This window comes from Salvelinus namaycush, unplaced genomic scaffold, assembly GCF_016432855.1.
Source record: "Salvelinus namaycush isolate Seneca unplaced genomic scaffold, SaNama_1.0 Scaffold1766, whole genome shotgun sequence".
NCBI lineage: Eukaryota > Metazoa > Chordata > Actinopteri > Salmoniformes > Salmonidae > Salvelinus > Salvelinus namaycush.
The window spans coordinates 10,831-32,500 of NW_024058526.1; the positions used below are offsets into that span (position 1 = coordinate 10,831).

Here is a 21,670-nt window from a genome sequence, read left to right on the forward strand (position 1 = left end):
AAAAGTAGAGAAGAGATTCTGCTAATGTCTCCAGTTATATGAAGGAAATGGGTTTATAAAAACAACAACAAAACTCCCTCTGCAAAGCAGGAAGAAATGTAGCCTATAGCAGGGATCATCAACAAGATTCAGCTGAGGGACCATTTCTTTCTCTGGAGTGGATGGCCTGAACATAATTACAAATCATTTGTAGACTGCAAGAAGCCCAAACAGATATGTTTGACTAGAATAATCATTTCAAACCTTGCTTACATTTGTATATACGATCATGTGCGTCTCTATTATGGTGGGAATAATTGGGAACATATTCCTTAAATAAAAATTACTTGGGAGCCGATTTCCTGGTGGGTGTTTTTTACAATCTTATGTCCAACAATGAGAAGAAAAATACAAATAATCGGAGAATTTGGGGGACCAAATAAAACCCACCTGCAAGGCCGCAAGTTGGGGAACCCTGGCCTGTAGCCGAGGCCTACTCCACTGTCAGCCATGCATTGAACATTTTTATATTTTATGGGGCCAACAGTGATTGGGTTATATTACTAGCCTAAATTATGACTATCCAATCTACTCATCACATTATCTTACATCAGTATGCAAATGTTATGATGCACAGAATGCTTTATAATAAAAGGTGCATTTTTATAGTGAAAATAAGCTTCCCCAAACTTGAAACTCACACTGCCTACGATCCTGTGCCTTTATCACAGTCAACACACATGTATTTTATAATAAGAATAGGCATATCATGAAATCAAACAGAATGAAAGAGAACATATAAAATAACAGTCCTGGGGTTTATGACTTTTTAATCCGGCTCTGGAGAGAGGGGGTACTTCTGTAGTTTTAAGGAGTGACAGCTGCTAACAGTGGCTGTAGTTTAGCACCTTAGTCACTGGTTACATGACTACCCGGTAATCAGGCAGCAGCATGCTACATACCACACACACCTCTGTTGGGTGAAAAATAGCGAACAAGACATTCTATGAAATCACAGATTTTGGCATGGGGTGAACTGGGTGGCTGGCAGCACTGGTACCCCATTCACAAATCAAATAGCCAATAAATAAAAAATAGTGTGAATATTTAAATACATAACCAGCCAATATAACTTCCGTTAGCTAACTAGTAGTCAGGTACTTCATGCCACTCACCTTGCGGGCTGCCGCCAGCGTTTCAACCAGTTGCAACAATTCGCCATCAGACTAAACATTGCTGTCCAAACTCAGATAATTGGCGGAAAATAGTCATGTAGCAGCGATTCTGAATGGATCAAATGCCTCTAGTCGGTATTTCAGCTCATTATCATCATACAGCTGCATGAGTTAGGCCTAGGGGCCAATAAAAGTGCCATTCTTAGACATCGTTGGATTGTCAAACTAAAAACACTAGCGACACAGCTAGTACTGTCAGTACTAGTGAGTGTACTTGTTGCTTCTTTAACTATATCATTGTGTTTACTCGATATCTACCTACACAAATAGCTAGCTAAAACAAAGTGTTAATAAGATAACAATTCATCAAAAATATTTAAAAGCAATACAAATATTGGCCCGCTTGTAACGTTAGCTAGAACTAGCTAATAACATTAGCGGGTATGTTTCCTTGCTAAACTACACTAGCAAACTATTATTATGTATAGTATTTTCCCAAACTGCAAAAGATAGCGGCAAGACAGTTAACTAGCTAACGTCAGTTAGCTAACCTAGCTAGTATACAATGCAGCTAGCTAACGCCAGCGTTTAGGCGCTGCTAGCGACCGTAGCTAGTTTCACGTACAGCTGGCTTTGTAGGGACAAGTGTCAGATAAAACCAACCCTATTTCAAAAAGTAAAGGTAATATTCCTTCATAAAGATCTCTTCAGCGAGAAAAATATTTCTGGAATCCGTTTTTGTTTACGCCGTCGTATTTGGCTGCTATGGCTGCAGAGCCGTGGGTGCGTCATCATCAGTGGTCGAGAAATCAGGCACCCTCTTTTACGGTCGCCACTAGTTACCACAGCCACAAAGTCATAACTATTACTAAACCCTGACTATTCCTTCAATTTCTTAAAATCTGGTTTTAAACATAACCTTAACCACACTGCTAACCTTATGCTTAACCTTAAATGAAGACTTAAACGCTTTGTGGCTGCGGTAACTAGTGACAACTTTTACTGTAAACGTCTGAAACAGCACCTTCTGTGGACAAAGCGTGGAACTACATGGGTCTAATAAATATGACAAGTGTTCTGGATTTTGTAAAATATATTTTTTAAATGGCTTTAATAGAAATCCTTAAATCTATTGACGCACCCGTGTGTCAATCTAAATAACATCCCCATCAAAATCTGTCAGATTAAGTTAGAGAAATGTTTTTGCATGGGCTGAGTCTCAATCTGTCTGGGCTGCGTCTCAATCTGTCTGGGCTGCGTCTCAATCTGTCTGGGCTGCGTCTCAATCTGTCTGGGCTGCGTCTCAATCTGTCTGGGCTGCGTCTTAATCTGCCTGGTCCACATCTGTGGTGGAAGGTGACCAAGCTACAGCGGTATTTGTTAGACCATGACACATCACAAAAATGTTTGTAGCGTCTGAACGGTTTAGCCTACAAAACTAATGTGACCACTTTAAAGATGACTCTCACGATGGTGTCATGGGACTTGTCTGAAGGTAACCCATACTAATAAATGGAAGTCGTTTTGTGCCAACAACATTAAGGGGTTAAATATGTCCAAAAAACAAATATATTTCCTGAGCTTTCTTATATCTCCTAGATATACAGCAGACACTTCAAAACCTTAAATTAACATTATTCCTTATGATTTATTGGACTGTCTTTATTGTCTTTTATGAATTAGTTATTCGATCGTTTTTTGTGGGCTATAGTAGTAAAGACCAAATTCAGTATTTTATCTATTTTGTTTTTATATACATAAAGGGGTCCTAAAAATTCAAAATCAAATAGCTAAATGAGCCACGGGATAACCACCTTAAAACAATTACGTATGTTAGCAGTCACCTGAAATGTCAAACAAACAAACTGACGTACATAAAACCCATTGCATCATAAATAACTATCAGTCAATTTATCCACGATACATCACGGTATCGATCCACTCAAACACAGCCAATGCCCTTTGAGAAGGGAGGCAAGGAGAGAAGATACAAGGAATCAATGAAAGATGAATTGAGAGAAAGGCCCATCCCCCGCAGTTGTCAAACCTGAACCACAGTTCTTCCCCACCCTATGCATGTACTGGTACCTCTTGATAAATAAAAAGACTTGGGTCGACTTAAACCAGTTTAAACAACGTGTGTTTTATTATTTTACACCAAGAACTTGATGATATATAAACCCGTTTCAAACACCCAGGTAATAATAAGCCATTCAAACTCTTCACATATTTACAGGAGCCAAATAGAAAAAATCAGATGAATAATACATTACACTGTTCTGTTGGGTTCAGGAGAACAGTCAGTCACCACACGGTGTACTGCCACTGTTCTGTTGGGTTCAGTAGAACAGTCAGTCACCACACGGTGTACTGCCACTGTTCTGTTGGGTTCAGTAGAACAGTCACCTCACGGTGTACTGCCACTGTTCTGTTGGGTTCAGTAGAACAGTCAGTCACCTCACGGTGTACTGCCACTGTTCTGTTGGGTTCAGTAGAACAGTCAGTCACCTCACGGTGTACTGCCACTGTTCTGTTGGGTTCAGTAGAACAGTCAGTCACCTCACGGTGTACTGCCACTGTTCTGTTGGGTTCAGGAGAACAGTCAGTCACCACACGGTGTGCTGCCACTGTTCTGTTGGGTTCAGTAGAACAGTCAGTCACCTCACGGTGTGCTGCCACTGTTCTGTTGGGTTCAGTAGAACAGTCAGTCACCTCACGGTGTACTGCCGCCTCACTGACATAAAAAAAAAAGAGAAATAACTATTGTTAAAGGGAAGTGACGTCAGAAGCTAATAGAAGCGTTTAGTCTCGTCCATGTGTTGAGCAGCAATAGACGATATCGATACACTGGTTTCTGAACCACCAGACGCAGCGTTGTTGGTTGGGAACAGATGGGTCAATTAATACACGTAACAAGTTCCTAACCTCTTTATAAATATGAGTCCCAAGTGGCACCCTGGCCTATTCCTTATAGTGAACACAAATGGGGCCCTGGTCCCAAGTAGTACGGAAGGAACCGTTTGGGACGGGGCCATACATTGAATAACAGCTGATAGCATAGTTCTGGTCGTGTGGAGACTGACATCGCGTCAACTCATCCCAGACAGCTATACAAAGAGTGAAACTTAAAATGTGCATTAAAACTATAATATTGATTAAAGTCACATACATTACCAAAAAAATAAAAAATAAAAAATATGATTAGTCAATTTTAAATATGGAATGTTGTTTAGGCCTTATGGCTCAAATAGGTTGATGTTGTTTAGGCCTTATGGCAAAATATGTTCAAACAGGTTGTTGATGTTGTTGTTTAGGCCTTATGGCTGTGCTTCTACACCTGCATTGCTTGCTGTTTGGGGTTTTAGACTGGGTTTCTGTACAGCACTTCGAGATATTAGCTGATGTACGAATGGCTATATAAAATAAACTTGATTGATTGATTGCAAAATATGTTCAAACAGGTTGTTTGTATTATAGTACATTTAAGCAGTAATATGGAAATGAAAAAAGACACTTTGCACATTGCAGACACAATTGTCTCAAATGGCAACCTATTCCCTACATACAGGGCCGGATTAATGCAGGGGTTTACCGGGGCTGAAGCCCCTGGGCCCAGGACTGTGGGGGGGGCCCCCAAGACACTTATATACAGTATATATTAGATAGAGTTTTGTATTTTTTTTTTTACTGCAACCGCCAACCACAGGATTCAGGAGCCCGCTGTCAATGAGTTTTAGACAGCCTGCTGCCGCTCTGCTAATTATCAGACGGGGGAGAGAAGAGGCAGGGGCGTCCACGTGGGTAACTGGGGAGGGGGGGGGGGGGGGGGGGCCTGCCTTGATTGGGTAACTGATTAATAAAATAAACTGCATAATAAATAAATGTGACGGGTCGATTGTGTGAGTCAGGGGCTTGGCCCAAGAGGCAAAAAAATATATATAAAATATTGAGTTATAAAAATAAATGATTTCCAATCACAGGAGCGTGCTCTCAATGTTCAAAATACACCAGAGAAGATAATTTAGTCAGAGGATCAAGTGTTAAAATAATCATCATAATAACTGGTTAAAATTTGATCGAATACAGGTAATTGCCAAAATAAAGGAAACATCTACATAAATGTCTTAAATAGGTTGTTGTGTCACCACGAGCTGCCAGAATAGCTTCAATGCACCTTGGCATAGATTGTACAAGCGGACCTGGACCACGGCAGGAAAATGCACCTCACACACACAAACTTCTGTATCCTCGCATTTACTCAAGGGTTTCCTTTATTTGGACAGTTACCGGTTGCCTACCACATGCTCTCTAAATACACATGTTGTTGCTTTGTGGCCGTAGATCATATAATTCACAGGAGAGGTTTTGGAGCCTCTTCCCCCTGGCAGTTTGACTGTTAAACTCACTAGGGGGGGGGGGGGGGGGGGGGGGGGGGGGGGTTGGGGTTTAAGTGACAAGTGCAAAAGCAAAAAAAAGACAAGCAATATTTTTTTTTTTTTTTTTTAGTGTGTTAAATATCTGAACATTTTGTATAGTTAACATCCCTGCATAACATCAGTTCTCACAGCTTCAAGAGTCATTCCTTGACCCCCGGCAATAAGTCTCCGTGGCCCAAATGACACCCTATTCCCTATATAGTGCACTACTTTTGACCAGGGCCCTATAGAACACTATTCCCTATATAGTGCACTACTTTTGACCAGGGCCCACATAGGGTAGTGCACTATAGAGGGAATAATATGCCATTTTAGGACACAAACTCCTAGACCATTGACCAATAGAAGAGAAGCAGGAAGTAGCAGGTTGGTTCCAGGCACTTCTTCAGTCCAAAGTAAATACGGTAAAAACAAATGAAAACATAGAATATATTAACTATCCGACCATCCTGCCGGGTCTCATAGTGTCCGCCTCATAAGTCCTTTAGGCTTTAGAGACGCTTCCTGGTCGATCAATCAAAATCCCCTGAACTTTGGATTTTAGGTCAGGGTTCAAAGGTCGTAGGTTACTCCTATGACCACGGGAGACAGAGCATGGAAGAATGGTCACAACCCTTAATAGTGTTCTCCGTCCTCTGTTTGTAGCCGCCGAGGCCAACTTCAGTCACATCCCACCAGGCTAGTCAGCAAGTCATGTAAGAGTTAACGCTTTAAGAATCCTCTTCAATAAGGTAGCAGGGTTGAGAGAGGTGTCTTCTGTTTGTAGCTGTCCCAGACTAGCCAGCCTCAGTCACAAGAGGCCTGGCATGGCTGTCCCAGACTAGCCAGCCTCAGTCACAAGAGGAGGCCTGGCATGGCTGTTCCAGACTAGCCAGCAAGTCATGTTAAGAGTCCTGTAAACCCTGGTCGTCCCTCAGTAAGGTAGCAGGGTAGAAAGGGGTTCAACACTCCTAGCAGGTTTTTGGAGGGGGATCAACATCCCCCACACCCCCCTTCCATAGCAGCACATCCAATCATGTCCTCTTGTCCATCAGCTTCACCAGCTACCTGAATCAATAGTAAACCACAATCAATATGGAGGAAAATCACATTTAAAATCATTTCTATAATCTACTACACTTTAGGGTGGTTTACCAGACACAGATTAAGCCTAGTCCGGGACTAAAAATACTTTGATGGATTCCCCATTGTGATTGTTATTAAATCCATGACTTCTAGGCTTAAATCTGTGTCCGGAAACAGCTCCTAAATTACCTTGTATTAACTATCATTCAAATAATGTTTTTAAATTCAATCAAACAACGAGAAATCAAATCCCTGAAGTAGACAAATATGTCAAGTCCACAATCTTATACTTACTCTCCTCGTCCGAGTCGAAACCGAAAAGGGTTGTGCATTTCTTCAGCGAGAGGTGCGTCTGCAACTCTTCTCCGCTGTCGAAGGATAAGAAACACTTGGCACAGCGCCTCCTACAGACCAACGGTGTAGCCGTGGTCCCCGATGCCTCCACCACCAGGTCCGGGCGCATTGGAGAGAGACGAGTGGTCCAGGACATCTCTTTCCTGCGTTTTGGCATGGTGGTGTACCTCTCGTCTAGGTAGGCCGTGGGCGGAGGCCGGATGTATGGCCTGTTGTTAATCTTCCCAAAGAATGTAGAGTTTTTCGCTTCCTCCTTGATAGGGGTTTTGGGAGTATTTGTAGGGGGTTTGGGAGTATTTGTAGGGGGTTTGGGAGTATTTCTAGGTGTTTTGGGAGTATTTGTAGGGGTTTTGGAAGTATTTGTAGGGGTTTTGGAAGTATTTGTAGGGGTTTTGGGAGTAGCAGGCTTATGGTTTCGTGGTTCGCATTTCTTTGATTTGGAAACTGTGCTTGTTTTAAGACTTTTCTGGTATTTTGGTGATTCTTTAGTGATGACCTTTAAATGTCCGTTAACCATCTTCTGGTCACAGACACTGCTAGCTGTCGAGTCTGATGTTTCTACCGATGGTTTATTATCTTCTTCCTTTGATTTACTTTCTACCACTTCTATGTCTTTACTTCCCAGCACGTCTGTGACTTTATTAACATCTTTCTCTGGACCAGAGGTCTTTGACTTCAAGGGCTTTTTTGATGTCTTCTTGGGTTCCTTGATAACTATTTGTTTCTTTAGAACTTGTGTTTTCTTCACCTTCTCTGTCACCATGGGTAACTTCTCGGTGACTGTTGGAGCGACGGTGGGAGGAACAGGTTGGGTATCCTCGTCTGTGCTAACAGCTGACATCTTCCTGGGGTCTTTTCCAACACTCGGTTTCTTTACAAGTTGTGTTTTCTTTAACTTATCGGTCACCTTAGATTTTTTTGTCACTTTCGTGTCGGTGGCTGGACCAGGTTGAGTATCCTTTTCGTTGCTAACGTTCGGTTTCTGAATAACAAGCATTTTCTTCAACTTATTTAAAAATTGTAGCTTTTTGGTAACTTTTTCAGTGGCGGTAATTGTGGCGGAGGTGGTTGGACCAGTTGGGGTATAATTGTCTTTGCTAACGTTCTCTCTCTTTACGGCCCACGCTTTCTTTACCTTATGAATCATCTTTAACTTCTTGCTCACTTTTTCCGCCTTTTCATTGGCCGTGGTGACTGGAGTTGTTGGAGCGTCCATTTTCTTACCAACACACGGTTTCCTCTTAACCTGCAATTTCTTCAACTTATTTGTTACTTTTACAGAGACGGTAGAGAGGTCAGTAGTACGAGGGTCCTTGTCTCTATGAACATTCCGTTTCTTTATAACCTGTGTTTTCTTCAACGTCTTGGTCAAGTCATACTTCCTGGTTACCTTTACAGTAGTAGTAGTAGTAGTAGTGAGGTCAGTTGCCGATCCCTCCTTTTCTCCAAGAGGCCATCGTTTCTTTACACCCTGCATCTTCTGTAGCTTATTCCTCTTCGTCTTACACCGTCTAGTCACTTTTACAGAGGTGGTATTGGTGACGAGGGTAGCGAAAACAGATTCATCCTTCCCTTCCTTCGGAAGACGATAGTGTTCTTGTTCGTGGCGGTTCAGCTCCGGAAGACAAGCCAGGCGCTCCCGACAACCTGGGAAACAGCACACTGCCAGGAGGGGCTGGTGGGTCTTCGCGTGGTTCCTCATTTCTGTCGCTGCACTGAACCGGGCTTTACACCCATCATGTAGACAGGGATGCCTGGGATATCCTCCGTGCCATACAATGTGGTGCTGGTAATGCTGCAAAGTCAAAACGGGCTTCTTGCAAATATTGCATTTTCCATTCCCGTGACGGAACGTCGTTTCCAAGGGTTTGGCGTCGCCGCGGTGATCGTCCAGAATATGTCCGAGGAGAGAATGACGTTTTCCAGTGAATATCTCTGTGCATCCCTCCACAGGGCAGCTGCCGGGAGTCTCTTTACCCTGAACTGAGGTCTCTAGAGGGGAAACTGAAAGCCTGTCCTGTTTTACCGATACAGGCTGAGATTCTGCGTTGTCCTCCATGGTCTTTGCCGAGGAACAGGGTTTCTCCTCTTCTTCCAAAGTCTTCATCACAGGAGAGGAATAGGTTCCCCCTTGTTCACCTGTCGATGTCGTCGCCGGAGAAGTAGAGATCGCCACGGGTTCCTCCCTCTGTTCCGGAGCCGAGTGCTCCTCCTCTTGCCTCCTACTGATCTTTTCTTGTTCCTCTGCCCGAGCATCACCATCACCCTCAGTTCCTTCAACCTTAACTCGTCTTCTGCCCCTCTGTCCATTGACCCTCTGCGTCGACTGCTTGCCTTCAGACTCTTCTGTTGCGAGTTTAGTCTCTGGTGAAGGTTGAGAGTCAGTTGAGATCCTATTGGTCGACCGTAGCTTCCTGTAATCCGGAGGAGTTGACTCTGAGGAGTTTACAGGGATCCTCTTGCGTCCCCGTCTCCCCCTCTGCGTTGAACGTCCAGGCGTGTCTGACATCCCAGCTTTACAGTTCTCACGAACCTCCTCAATATCAGGCGGTAGGTTTCCTTTTTTCAACTTGTCGATGTGTTGGGATAGATGCATCATGGCGAGCAGGTCGTTTTTGAACAGCATCCTACAGAACATACATTGGTCCCTGCGGAAGTGGTACATGGCGTGGGCTATAACACGTTTGCCTTTGAAAACCTTGTTGCAGAGACTACAGCGATATGCCAGTGGGTTGTTCTCATTTTCCTGTGGAGTGCCATCTCCGGGATGTTGTCCGATATCCCCAGAGACAGTTGGGGTGTCCTTAGTGAATTTTGGGGTGTCCTGTGTTTTCTGTGGAGAGTTTTGAGTGACTTTTGAGGCGTCTTTGGGGTCCTGTGACGTGTCTTCAGGGACTCTTGGGGTGACCTTTGGAGTGTGAGCACTTTCAGTGACTTTCGGGGTGACCGGTGAATTGTACTGCGTGTCCTGTGGGGTATCTTCAGTGACCATTGAGGTGTCTTCATTGACTTGTGTGTTCTGTGGGGTGTCCTCTGGGACCTTCTGAGTATCCACATGTACTTTAAGGATGTCCTCAGAGACCTTCGGGGTATCTCCGCTGACCTTTGAGGTATCTTTGGGTTCCTGTGACGTCTCTTCACGGACTCCTGGGGTGTCCTCAGTGACAGGTGTGTCCTGTAGGGTGTCCTCATGCAGCTTTGGCGTGTCCCCATTGTTCTGTTTGGCACCACGTGTGTTCTTGGTGAGCTCTTCAGCGACCATTGGGGCATCCACTGTGAGCTGTGGCGTGCCCTGTAGGGTGTCTGCAGTGTTTTGTATTTGTAGGGCATCCTCAATGTGCTCGGAGGTATCTACAGTGACTTCCTGGCTGTCTACAGTGACTTTCCGGGCATCCTCAATTACCTCCAAGCTGTCCTCCTCTATGTTCTGTGGTAGTGTGTCCACAGTCTCTGGAGTATCCACAGTGGCTTTTGTGCAGTCCTCAGTAGCCTGTGGGGTGACTTCAGTGAAAGTGACTTTCAGGGTGTCCTCTGGGAGTTGTCCTATGTCCTGTGTATTCTGTGGGGGGGCTTCAGTGATCTGAGGGGTGTCATTGTCCTGTGTCGAGTCCACAGGGTCCTCTGGAGTACCCACAGTGGCTTTCAGGGGGTGCTCAAGCTGCCGGGTCTCATCAGTGAACTGTGGGAAGCTCTCAGCGGCCATTGAGATATCCTCCGGCTCCATGTTTTGTGAGGTACCCTTAATGTCCAGTTGGGTGTCCTGGACTTTGGTTACTTTTGAAGTGTGTTCAAGGACCACTGGGTCTGTGACGGCCTTAGGGATGACTTTTGGAGACGTTGACGATGTCATCCCCAAGGTTTTGTGCGAGACATTATCTGTGGCCTGTGGTAACACCGTTGACAATGTCGTCTCCAAGGTTTTGTGCGAGACATTATCTGTGGTCTGTGGTAAGACCGTTGACAATGTCATCTCCAACTTTTTGTGCGAGACATTATCTGTGGTATGTGGTATCACTGACTCCTGCTTTACGACAACATCAGAATCCGGACCCTTGGCAAACTTTTCAAACTCTTTGGCAAACGCATCCATTGAGGTATTAGCCAGCCAGCAGAAAGGCGTAAGAACAACAAGCTCCCGAGTTTCCTTTCCAGGGACGCTGCCAGTGTCACCGTCATCCATCATTGCTTCATCCACACCAATGTTTGCTATATCCATAGCCTCTTTCAGAATATCAGTAACTTCGGACTTCCTGGACGATTCTAAAATATCCCTGACTTCAGAAGCGGTTTGCTTTTTTGGAATATTCGTAACTTCCGTTGGTTCCCTTGGAACATCAGTTACATCCGTATTTGTTCTTCTTCCTGTGTTATTAGGAACAATGACATTCACTGCGAGAACAGATGGAGTACATGTTTGCTGAGCATCAGTAGAGAATCCTTCCTCATTCTTGGGTCTTTCGATGTGTTCGACAGCTCCACCTTGTGGTGTGAAAGTCATATCAGTGGCGGTTGCCTGGACAGTTTGTGAGGAGACCTCAACTTCCATTTCCACTGGAGACGTCTGGTAAAATACCCCCGAAGCGTCACACGACACCGGCAGACAACTTTGGTTTAGGGAGGGACGGACATCTGTCGCTTTCAACAAACAGGTTTCGGTATTCAACGTGACACCTTCCGCCTTCGGCGTCTGGGCGTAGTTGTGCAACTGGTGTATGAAGAGACTGGCATTCTGAGGGGAAAGGATAACCACCTCTCCGAGTCGATCCTTCACCCGATACTGTGCCTGGATTGGTGCCTTAGATTTATCACAGTTTAGAGTCACCGGTCCTTGCCTACTGAGATAATCCTCATGGAAGAACCCAAATATTTCGTTGTCAGGTAGGGAGACCTCCAGCTTTGAGTCATGAGCAGGAGATACTGCTGGTAGGTGGTTAGTAGCAGGAATCTCCTTCTGACGTTTACCTTCCTGTTCCCTCGGAGCTGTTAGACGAGCGCCCGCCATTTTATTCTGTGAGGTCACGGCATTCTTTTGTTTGGTTGTGCTTTCCTTGACAGCGGCACCAGACTGAGAAGTCTTATTGGTCTTGTCCACTGGTGTCTGCTGGGTCTTCTGCTGTGGAGGTTTCCTCCCTGGTTGGCGACCCTTCCGGGGAGCACTGTTCTCAGCCTGAAACGTACCCTCCAGTAGCCAACGGGGTTTCCTACCCCTCCGTTTGGGAGGTTTCTTCTCCGAGAGTCTGGTCATGTGCCTATGTGGTCTATGACCGACTTGCCTGGCCAGGTTCTCCTGCGCCATGTCCAGTTGTCTGAAGGACCGTCTGACAGAGGAGGTCTCGGCTGACGACTCTGTTGTTTTGACAGATGACCGCGGTCCCGGCTTTGGCCCTGGCTTCCTCCCTCTTCTTTTTATTACAGGTTGTTCCTCGACAACAGGGGGTTCAGCCAGCTTCTCTATCTTAGCTTTCGCCGTCACCGGCGTCACATGATTAACAGGCAGCTGCTGCGGCTCGACAACAGAGGTCTTTTCCAACCTTTGAGCTTTGACACGTTTGGCTGCCGCTGGCGCCGTGGAACCGTGATTCTTCTCTTCTTTTTGGAACCGCCTTTTGGGCGCCGTTACCTGGTGAAAGGGTTTAATCTGAACGTGTTTCTGTACTGGTTTAGTCTGTACTGGTTTAGTCTCTACATGTGTAGGCTGCACACGCTCTGACAGGTCGGCGCTCCAGCTGCAACAGGGCTCTTTGGTGGCGGTGCTGCAGTAGTTGGACACCCACCCATCATCCTCCTCCATCATCATCATCGCCAACTCCGCCTTCTTCTCGCTCATCAGCTTCAGGCAGTTGGTCCGGAGATTCAAAAGGTTCCAGAACTCTGGATCGAAGTAGAGACCTCTCTTCAGGGTCTGGAGGATCTCAAAGCGGATGTGGTTCCCGATGGGACCGGCTTCGGCGTGGTACTCCTGGTCGGGGTGCGTGTAGAGGAGGAACACCGTTTTGTAGGCCTCCACGGTGCGTTCCAGGAAGAAGACGAGGAGGGCGCAGGCCCGGCAGACCTCCAGGTCGTTGGGGAGGAGGTAGGCTACCGTCTTGTAGATGAGGGACTTGGTGGCGTCGTCGCAGGGGTTCGTCTGGAGGGAGTGGGTGCAGAGCTCCACACAAAACTGGAGACCATCCTTTCCTAGCTGGGAGAGCAAAACAGAAATAGAACAGAAGGGGGTCAGTGAATTACCCCTGCCATACACACATTTTTATATACATACATACACACCCAGTCAGGTCCAAAATTATTGGCACCCTTGATAAAGATGAGAAACAAATACTAAATCAAACATACAAATACTGAGCAAATTGTTTATTATATACGAATACCATTTCTCAGAGAAAAGAGATTGTTTAACAAGTAGTATTTTTTTGTCTCAAAGACACATGGTCAAAATGATTTGCATGTTTTGGAATATTCTTATTCTGTACAGGCTTCCTTCTTTTCACTGTCATTTAAGTTAGTATTGTGGAGTTAATACAATGTTGTTGATCCATCCTTAATTTTCTCCTATCACAGCCATTAAAACGAATTGTTTTAAAGTCACCATTGGCTTCATTGCGGTTTCCTTCCTCTCCGGCAACTGAGTTAGGAATGACGCCTGTATTATTGTAGTGACTTGGTGTATTGATACACCATCCAAAGTGTAATGAATAACTTCACCATGCTAAAAGTGATAATCAATGTCTGTTTAAAAAAAAAAAAAAAAAAAAAGTACCCATCTACCAATAGGTGCCCTTCTTTGAGAGTATTTGAAATTCACCGAGGGACCTTACAGATAATTAGTTGTGTGGGGTGCAGAGACGAGGTAGTCAATCAAAAATCATGTTAAATCCTCACACATTCTGAAATTGCATTTTTCTCAATCCCTCACCCTGCGAGGACAACAGCACTGAGCCGTTCTCTAAAAAAGTAGTTTTTTTTTTTTCAATCAGTGGAAAACACATTGAGATGAATCTTAGCTCACTCCTCCATACAGAATCTGCCCAGATCCTTGATATCCTTCATCTGCGCTTTATGGATGGCCCTCTTCAATTCAAAACCCACATGTTTTCAATGAGGTTCAAGTCCAGAGACTGACGGACATTGCTAAATGTCTTCTTTTTTTCCGTCAATTAATTTCTTTGTGAATTTTGATGAGTGCTTGAGGTTATTCAAATCAAGTTTATTTTATATAGCCCTTCTTACATCAGCTAATATCTCGAAGTGCTGTACAGAAACCCAGCCTAAAACCCCAAACAGCAAGCAATGCAGGTGTAGAAGCACGGTGGCTAGGAAAAACTCCCTAGAAAGGCCAAAACCTAGGAAGAAACCTAGAGAGGAACCAGGCTATGAGGGGTGGCCAGTCCTCTTCTGGCTGTGCCGGGTGGAGATTATAACAGAACATGGCCAAGATGTTCAAATGTTCATAGATGACCAGGAGGGTCAAATAATAATAATCACAAAAGTTGTCGAGGGTGCAACAAGTCAGCACCTCAGGAGTAAATGTCAGTTGGCTTTTCGCTTGCCGGGTGGAGTGTCTTGCGGCGACGTTTTATCCTCCTGGCAGAGGCAACCAGATTTAACCTAGTTAAATATCCTGGTACTGGTTAAAAGTTGAAGATGCTGTTGACCTTAACAAGAGCAGACCTGCCAACCCTGTCCAAGTTAATAACTTCTTATGGCTGCAGGGGCAGTATTGAGTAGCTTGGATGAAAGGTGCCCATTTCAAACAGCCTGCTCCTTAGTCATAGTTCCTAATATTTGCATATTATTATTAATATTGGATAGAAAACACTCCAAAGTTTCTAAAACTGTATGAATTATTTCTCTGAGATAAACAGAACTCATATTGTCAGGCAAAATCCTGAATTGAAATCAAAACCGGAAGTCAGAAATCTGAGATTGTCTGTATTTAACAGAGTCCCTAAAGAAGTCCAAATGACGTAGGACTGGGGTTCCACTAGATGTCAGCAATCAATAGAAATTCCAATGAGATTTCTATGGTGTTGTGGGAGAGAATGAGAGCAGAATCAGTCAGGTGTCCATCAAGCAGCCACCCGCGTAACATTCCACTTCCTCATGCAAGCCACTGCCGTTCCATGGCTCACGAAGAGAACAAAGAATACTCCAGTTGGAACTTTATTGAAGCTATATGTTAAAAACATCCTAATGATTGATTCAGTACTTAGTTTGAAATGTTTCTTAGACCGGTAATATCACATTTTGAAGTTTTTGTCTGATATGAAGCTGACCAGAATTAGCGTTTGGATATGTTTACCAAACGCGCTAACAATTGGACATAAATAACGGATTTTTTCGAACAAAACAAACATTTATTGTGGACCTGGAGTTTCTGCTCTGCTTTCCGATCGAAACCAACTAAAGTAATGAAATATTTATGATATATTTTGTTGTTTATAGTGATGCTAAATTCGCAGCTGTGATATGCTAATTTGAGCGCCGTCTCAGATTATAGCGTGCAGTTATTTTTCCTTCAAGTTTTTTTTAAATCTGACAACGGTTGCATTAAGGAGAGGTATATCTATAATTCAATGTGTATAACTTGTATTATCATCTATATTTATGATGAGTATGTATGTTGAAACGACGGGCTATGCAAAGTCACTTGATGTTTTTGCATTTAGTGATTCTTGTAGCCTCAATGTAAACTCAGATTTTTTTTATATAAATATGAATTGAATCAAACAAAACACGCATGTATTGTGTAACATGAAGTCCTATGAGTGTCATCTGATGAAAATAATCGAAGGTTAGTGATTCATTTTATCTCTATTCTGGTTTTTGTGATGCTATCATTAGCTGGGAAAAATGGCTGTGATTATTTTTAGTTTTGTGGTGACCTAACATAATCGTTTGTAGTGCTTTCGCTGAAAAGCCTATTTGTAATCGGACACTTTGGTGGGATTAACAACAAGATTACCTTTAAAATGATATAAGACACATGTATGTTTGAGGAATTGTAATTATGAAATTTATGGTTTTTGAATTTGGCGCCCTGCACTTGGACTGGCTGTTGTCATATTGATCCCGATATAGGGCTTGCAGCCATAAGAGTACCAGACGAGCACGGGCCCCGAATTGGAGACGCAGCACGGGCCCCGAATTGGAGACGCAGCACGGGCCCCGAATTGGAGACGCAGCACGGGCCCCGAATTGGAGACGCAGCACGGGCCCCGAATTGGAGACGCAGCACGGGCCCCGAATTGGAGACGCAGCACGGGCCCCGAATTGGAGACGCAGCACGGGCCCCGAATTGGAGACGCAGCACGGGCCCCGAATTGGAGGCTGACCTAAGCCAAACCACCTTAGCGAGGTACAACCCAAATCAAAAACAGCTTTTTACATCCTCCACAACAACTCCGTTACATCTGAACAAACAAAATGGCAGCTGGAATTTTAGCAATAAAATCAACAATCACAGGAGTTCCTGGCTCACCTCTGCAAGGATCACTCTGATGAAAGAGAATATTGATCTGATGTTGGTGGCGGACAGCATCAACCGGTGACTCTCTTCCAGGAAGGCCTGCTTGGAAGGCTTGACCCGCAGATGGAGTCGACTCCATACGAACACCAAATCCCTGGAAGAGGAAGTGATTCAATAACAAAATTATAAAAAAATCACTTCATTTAATAAAAGGTTAATTATTACTGGGTTTTTAAAAAAAGTCTGTTTATTCATTAGTTGACTCAATTTTTTTTTTAAACTGGTTTGTAAATCAGATCCCAACGGGGGAGTAGGAAGTGGTCCAAGATCGATCAATCAATAAATCCAATGTTGTCTATAAAGCCCCTTTTAATGTCAACAGTTATCACACGGTGCAGAACGGTAACCAGGCCTAGAAAACCCCTAACTTATCACACGGTGCAGAACGGTAACCAGGCCTAGAAAACCCCTAACTTATCACACGGTGCAGAACGGTAACCAGGACTAGAAAACCCCTAACTTATCACACGGTGCAGAACGGTAACCAGGACTAGAAAACCCCAGACTTATCACACGGTGCAGAACGGTAACCAGGCCTAGAAAACCCCTAACTTATCACACGGTGCAGAACGGTAACCAGGCCTAGAAAACCCCTAACTTATCACACGGTGCAGAACGGTAACCAGGCCTAGAAAACCCCTAACTTATCACACGGTGCAGAACGGTAACCAGGCCTAGAAAACCCCAAACTTATCACACGGTGCAGAACGGTAACCAGGCCTAGAAAACCCCTAACTTATCACACGGTGCAGAACGGTAACCAGGCCTAGAAAACCCCAAACTTATCACACGGTGCAGAACGGTAACCAGGCCTAGAAAACCCCAAACGCCAAAGAACAAGCAGAAGAAATACATATCAGCACTTCAATAATAAAGCCTGTGTATTTATTTTTTAAATATATATTTTTTAATTTAACCTTTATTTATTTAACTTGGCAAGTCAGTTAAGAACAAATTCTTATTTACAATGGACAGTCTACCCCAGCCAAACTCTAACACGGACACACTGGGCCAATTGCGCGCCGCTCTATGGGACTCCCAATCACGGCCCGGTTGTGATACAGCCTGGATTCGAAACCAGGGTGTCTGTAATGACGTCTCTAGCACTGAGAAGCAGGGCCTCAGACCGCTGAACCAGGGTGTCTGTAATGACGTCTCTAGCACTGAGACGCAGGGCCTCAGACCGCTGAACCAGGGTGTCTGTAATGACGTCTCTAGCACTGAGATGCAGGGCCTCAGACCGCTGAACCAGGGTGTCTGTAGTGACGTCTCTAGCACTGAGACGCAGGGCCTCAGACCGCTGAACCAGGGTGTCTGTAGTGACGTCTCACTGAGACGCAGGGCCTCAGACCGCTGAACCAGGGTGTCTGTAGTGACGTCTCACTGAGACGCAGGGCCTCAGACCGCAGAACCAGGGTGTCTGTAGTGACGTCTCTAGCACTGAGACGCAGGGCCTCAGACCGCAGAACCAGGGTGTCTGTAGTGACGTCTCTAGCACTGAGACGCAGGGCCTCAGACCGCTGAACCAGGGTGTCTGTAGTGACGTCTCTAGCAGGGCCTCAGACCGCTGAACCAGGGTGTCTGTAATGACGTCTCACTGAGACGCAGGGCCCCAGACCGCTGAACCAGGGTGTCTGTAGTGACGTCTCTAGCAGGGCCTCAGACCGCTGAACCAGGGTGTCTGTAATGACGTCTCTAGCACTGAGAAGCAGTGCCTTAGACCGCTGAACCAGGGTGTTTGTAGTGACGTCTCCAGCACTGAGACGCAGGGCCTCAGACCGCTGCGCCACTCGGGGGACCCACGAAGCCACTTGGTCTATTCAGATGCAGGTGACCGTCTCAAGCAACTTTGCTGATACACAAAGTAATTCAATTGTAATGCAACATCCAATCCGGTCATACATCAGATCACGGTTTCATAAATGCGATGAGCTAGTTAGCGCCGTTCATGTTGAAACTGGCCAGACCACGTACCCCATGAGAGACTGGCCAGACCACGTGCCCCATGACAGACTGGCCAGACCACGTGCCCCATGACAGACTGGCCAGACCACGTGCCCCATGACAGACTGGCCAGACCACGTGCCCCATGACAGACTGGCCAGACCACGTGCCCCATGACAGACTGGCCAGACCACGTGCCCCATGACAGACTGGCCAGACCGCGTGCCCCAAGACAGACCGCGTGCCCCATGACAGACCGCGTACCCCATGACAGACCGCGTACCCCATGACAGACCGCGTACCCCATGACAGACCGCGTACCCCATGACAGACCGCGTACCCCATGACAGACCGCGTACCCCCATGACAGACCGCGTACCCCCATGACAGACCACGTACCCCCATGACAGACCACGTACCCCCATGACAGACCACGTACCCCCATGACAGACTGGCCAGACCACGTACCCCCATGACAGACTGGCCAGACCACGTACCCCCATGACAGACTGGCCAGACCACGTACCCCCATGACAGACTGGCCAGACCACGTACCCCCATGACAGACTGGCCAGACCACGTACCCCCATGACAGACTGGCCAGACCACGTACCCCCATGACAGACTGGCCAGACCACGTACCCCCATGACAGACTGGCCAGACCACGTACCCCCATGACAGACTGGCCAGACCACGTACCCCCATGACAGACTGGCCAGACCACGTACCCCCATGACAGACTGGCCAGACCACGTACCCCCATGACAGACTGGCCAGACCACGTACCCCCATGACAGACTGGCCAGACCACGTACCCCCATGACAGACTGGCCAGACCACGTACCCCCATGACAGACTGGCCAGACCACGTACCCCCATGACAGACTGGCCAGACCACGTACCCCCATGACAGACTGGCCAGACCACGTACCCCCATGACAGACTGGCCAGACCACGTACCCCCATGACAGACTGGCCAGACCACGTACCCCCAAGACAGACTGGCCAGACCACGTGCCCCAAGACAGACCGCGTGCCCCATGACAGACCGCGTGCCCCATGACAGACCGCGTGCCCCATGACAGACCGCGTGCCCCATGACAGACCGCGTACCCCATGACAGACCGCGTACCCCATGACAGACCGCGTACCCCCATGACAGACCGCGTACCCCCATGACAGACCGCGTACCCCCATGACAGACCGCGTACCCCCATGACAGACCGCGTACCCCCATGACAGACCACGTACCCCCATGACAGACTGGCCAGACCACGTACCCCCATGACAGACTGGCCAGACCACGTACCCCCATGACAGACTGGCCAGACACGTACCCCATGACAGACCACGTACCCCCATGACAGACTGGCCAGACCACGTACCCCCATGACAGACTGGCCAGACCACGTACCCCCATGACAGACTGGCCAGACCACGTACCCCCATGACAGACTGGCCAGACCACGTACCCCCATGACAGACTGGCCAGACCACGTACCCCCATGACAGACTGGCCAGACCACGTACCCCCATGACAGACTGGCCAGACCACGTACCCCCATGACAGACTGGCCAGACCACGTACCCCCATGACAGACTGGCCAGACCACGTACCCCCATGACAGACTGGCCAGACCACGTACCCCCATGACAGACTGGCCAGACCACGTACCCCCATGACAGACTGGCCAGACCACGTACCCCCATGACAGACTGGCCAGACCACGTACCCCCATGACAGACTGGCCAGACCACGTACCCCCATGACAGACTGGCCAGACCACGTACCCCCATGACAGACTGGCCAGACCACGTACCCCCATGACAGACTGGCCAGACCACGTACCCCCATGACAGACTGGCCAGACCACGTACCCCCATGACAGACTGGCCAGACCACGTACCCCCATGACAGACTGGCCAGACCACGTACCCCCATGACAGACTGGCCAGACCACGTACCCCCATGACAGACTGGCCAGACCACGTACCCCCATGACAGACTGGCCAGACCACGTACCCCCATGACAGACTGGCCAGACCACGTACCCCCATGACAGACTGGCCAGACCACGTACCCCCATGACAGACTGGCCAGACCACGTACCCCCAAGACAGACTGGCCAGACCACGTACCCCCAAGACAGACTGGCCAGACCACGTACCCCCAAGACAGACTGGCCAGACCACGTACCCCCATGACTGGCCAGACCACGTACCCCCAAGACTAGCCACCCTACGTACCCCAAGACTAGCCACCCTACGTACCCCATGACTAGCCACCCTACGTACCCCATGACTAGCCACCCTACGTACCCCATGACTAGCCACCCTACGTACCCCATGACTAGCCACCCTACGTACCCCATGACTAGCCACCCTACGTACCCCATGACTAGCCACCCTACGTACCCCATGACTAGCCACCCTACGTACCCCATGACTAGCCACCCTACGTACCCCATGACTAGCCACCCTACGTACCCCATGACTAGCCACCCTACGTACCCCATGACTAGCCACCCTACGTACCCCATGACTAGCCACCCTACGTACCCCATGACTAGCCACCCTACGTACCCCATGACTAGCCACCCTACGTACCCCATGACTAGCCACCCTACGTACCCCATGACTAGCCACCCTACGTACCCCATGACTAGCCACCCTACGTACCCCATGACTAGCCACCCTACGTACCCCATGACTAGCCACCCTACGTACCCCATGACTAGCCACCCTACGTACCCCATGACTAGCCACCCTACGTACCCCATGACTAGCCACCCTACGTACCCCATGACTAGCCACCCTACGTACCCCATGACTAGCCACCCTACGTACCCCATGACTAGCCACCCTACGTACCCCATGACTAGCCACTCTGTCTCAACAATGTTTTCTACATGTCCCATTTGGTATGCCTCTTCCGTCACAGTTTGCAGCAGAACCGACAGCTATGACAACTGGGGTCAGAGTTCCAAACAGAACCATACGACGAGTCGCGTCAACTTGTTTCTGCTCACTGATTGGATATTGCATTAAGTCAGTTGTGTGATATAGGATCGATTTCTATCTCTTGCGATACAACTAAGTCCCAGACAATGTGTTTAGGTTGACACAGAGCAACCCAGATACAACTAAGTGCAAGCAACATAAATTGCTCACGGCTAGCAATTACCGTATC

At 47.1% G+C, this 21,670-nt stretch overlaps 1 protein-coding gene across 1 annotated transcript in view; it reads right to left on the minus strand.

The window, feature by feature from the left end:
- Positions 1-5,638: 5,638 nt before the first annotated feature.
- The window catches only part of LOC120037589, a 26,388-nt gene continuing 10,356 nt past the window's right edge, over positions 5,639-21,670 (minus strand). The window contains exons 7-9 of the mRNA XM_038983587.1: positions 16,488-16,629; positions 6,950-13,190; positions 5,639-6,637 (exon numbers count right to left, since the gene is read on the minus strand). Of these exons, the coding sequence (XP_038839515.1) occupies positions 6,627-6,637; positions 6,950-13,190; positions 16,488-16,629 (6,394 nt within the window). The 3' untranslated portion in view covers positions 5,639-6,626. The remainder of the gene's footprint in view (positions 6,638-6,949; positions 13,191-16,487; positions 16,630-21,670) is intronic.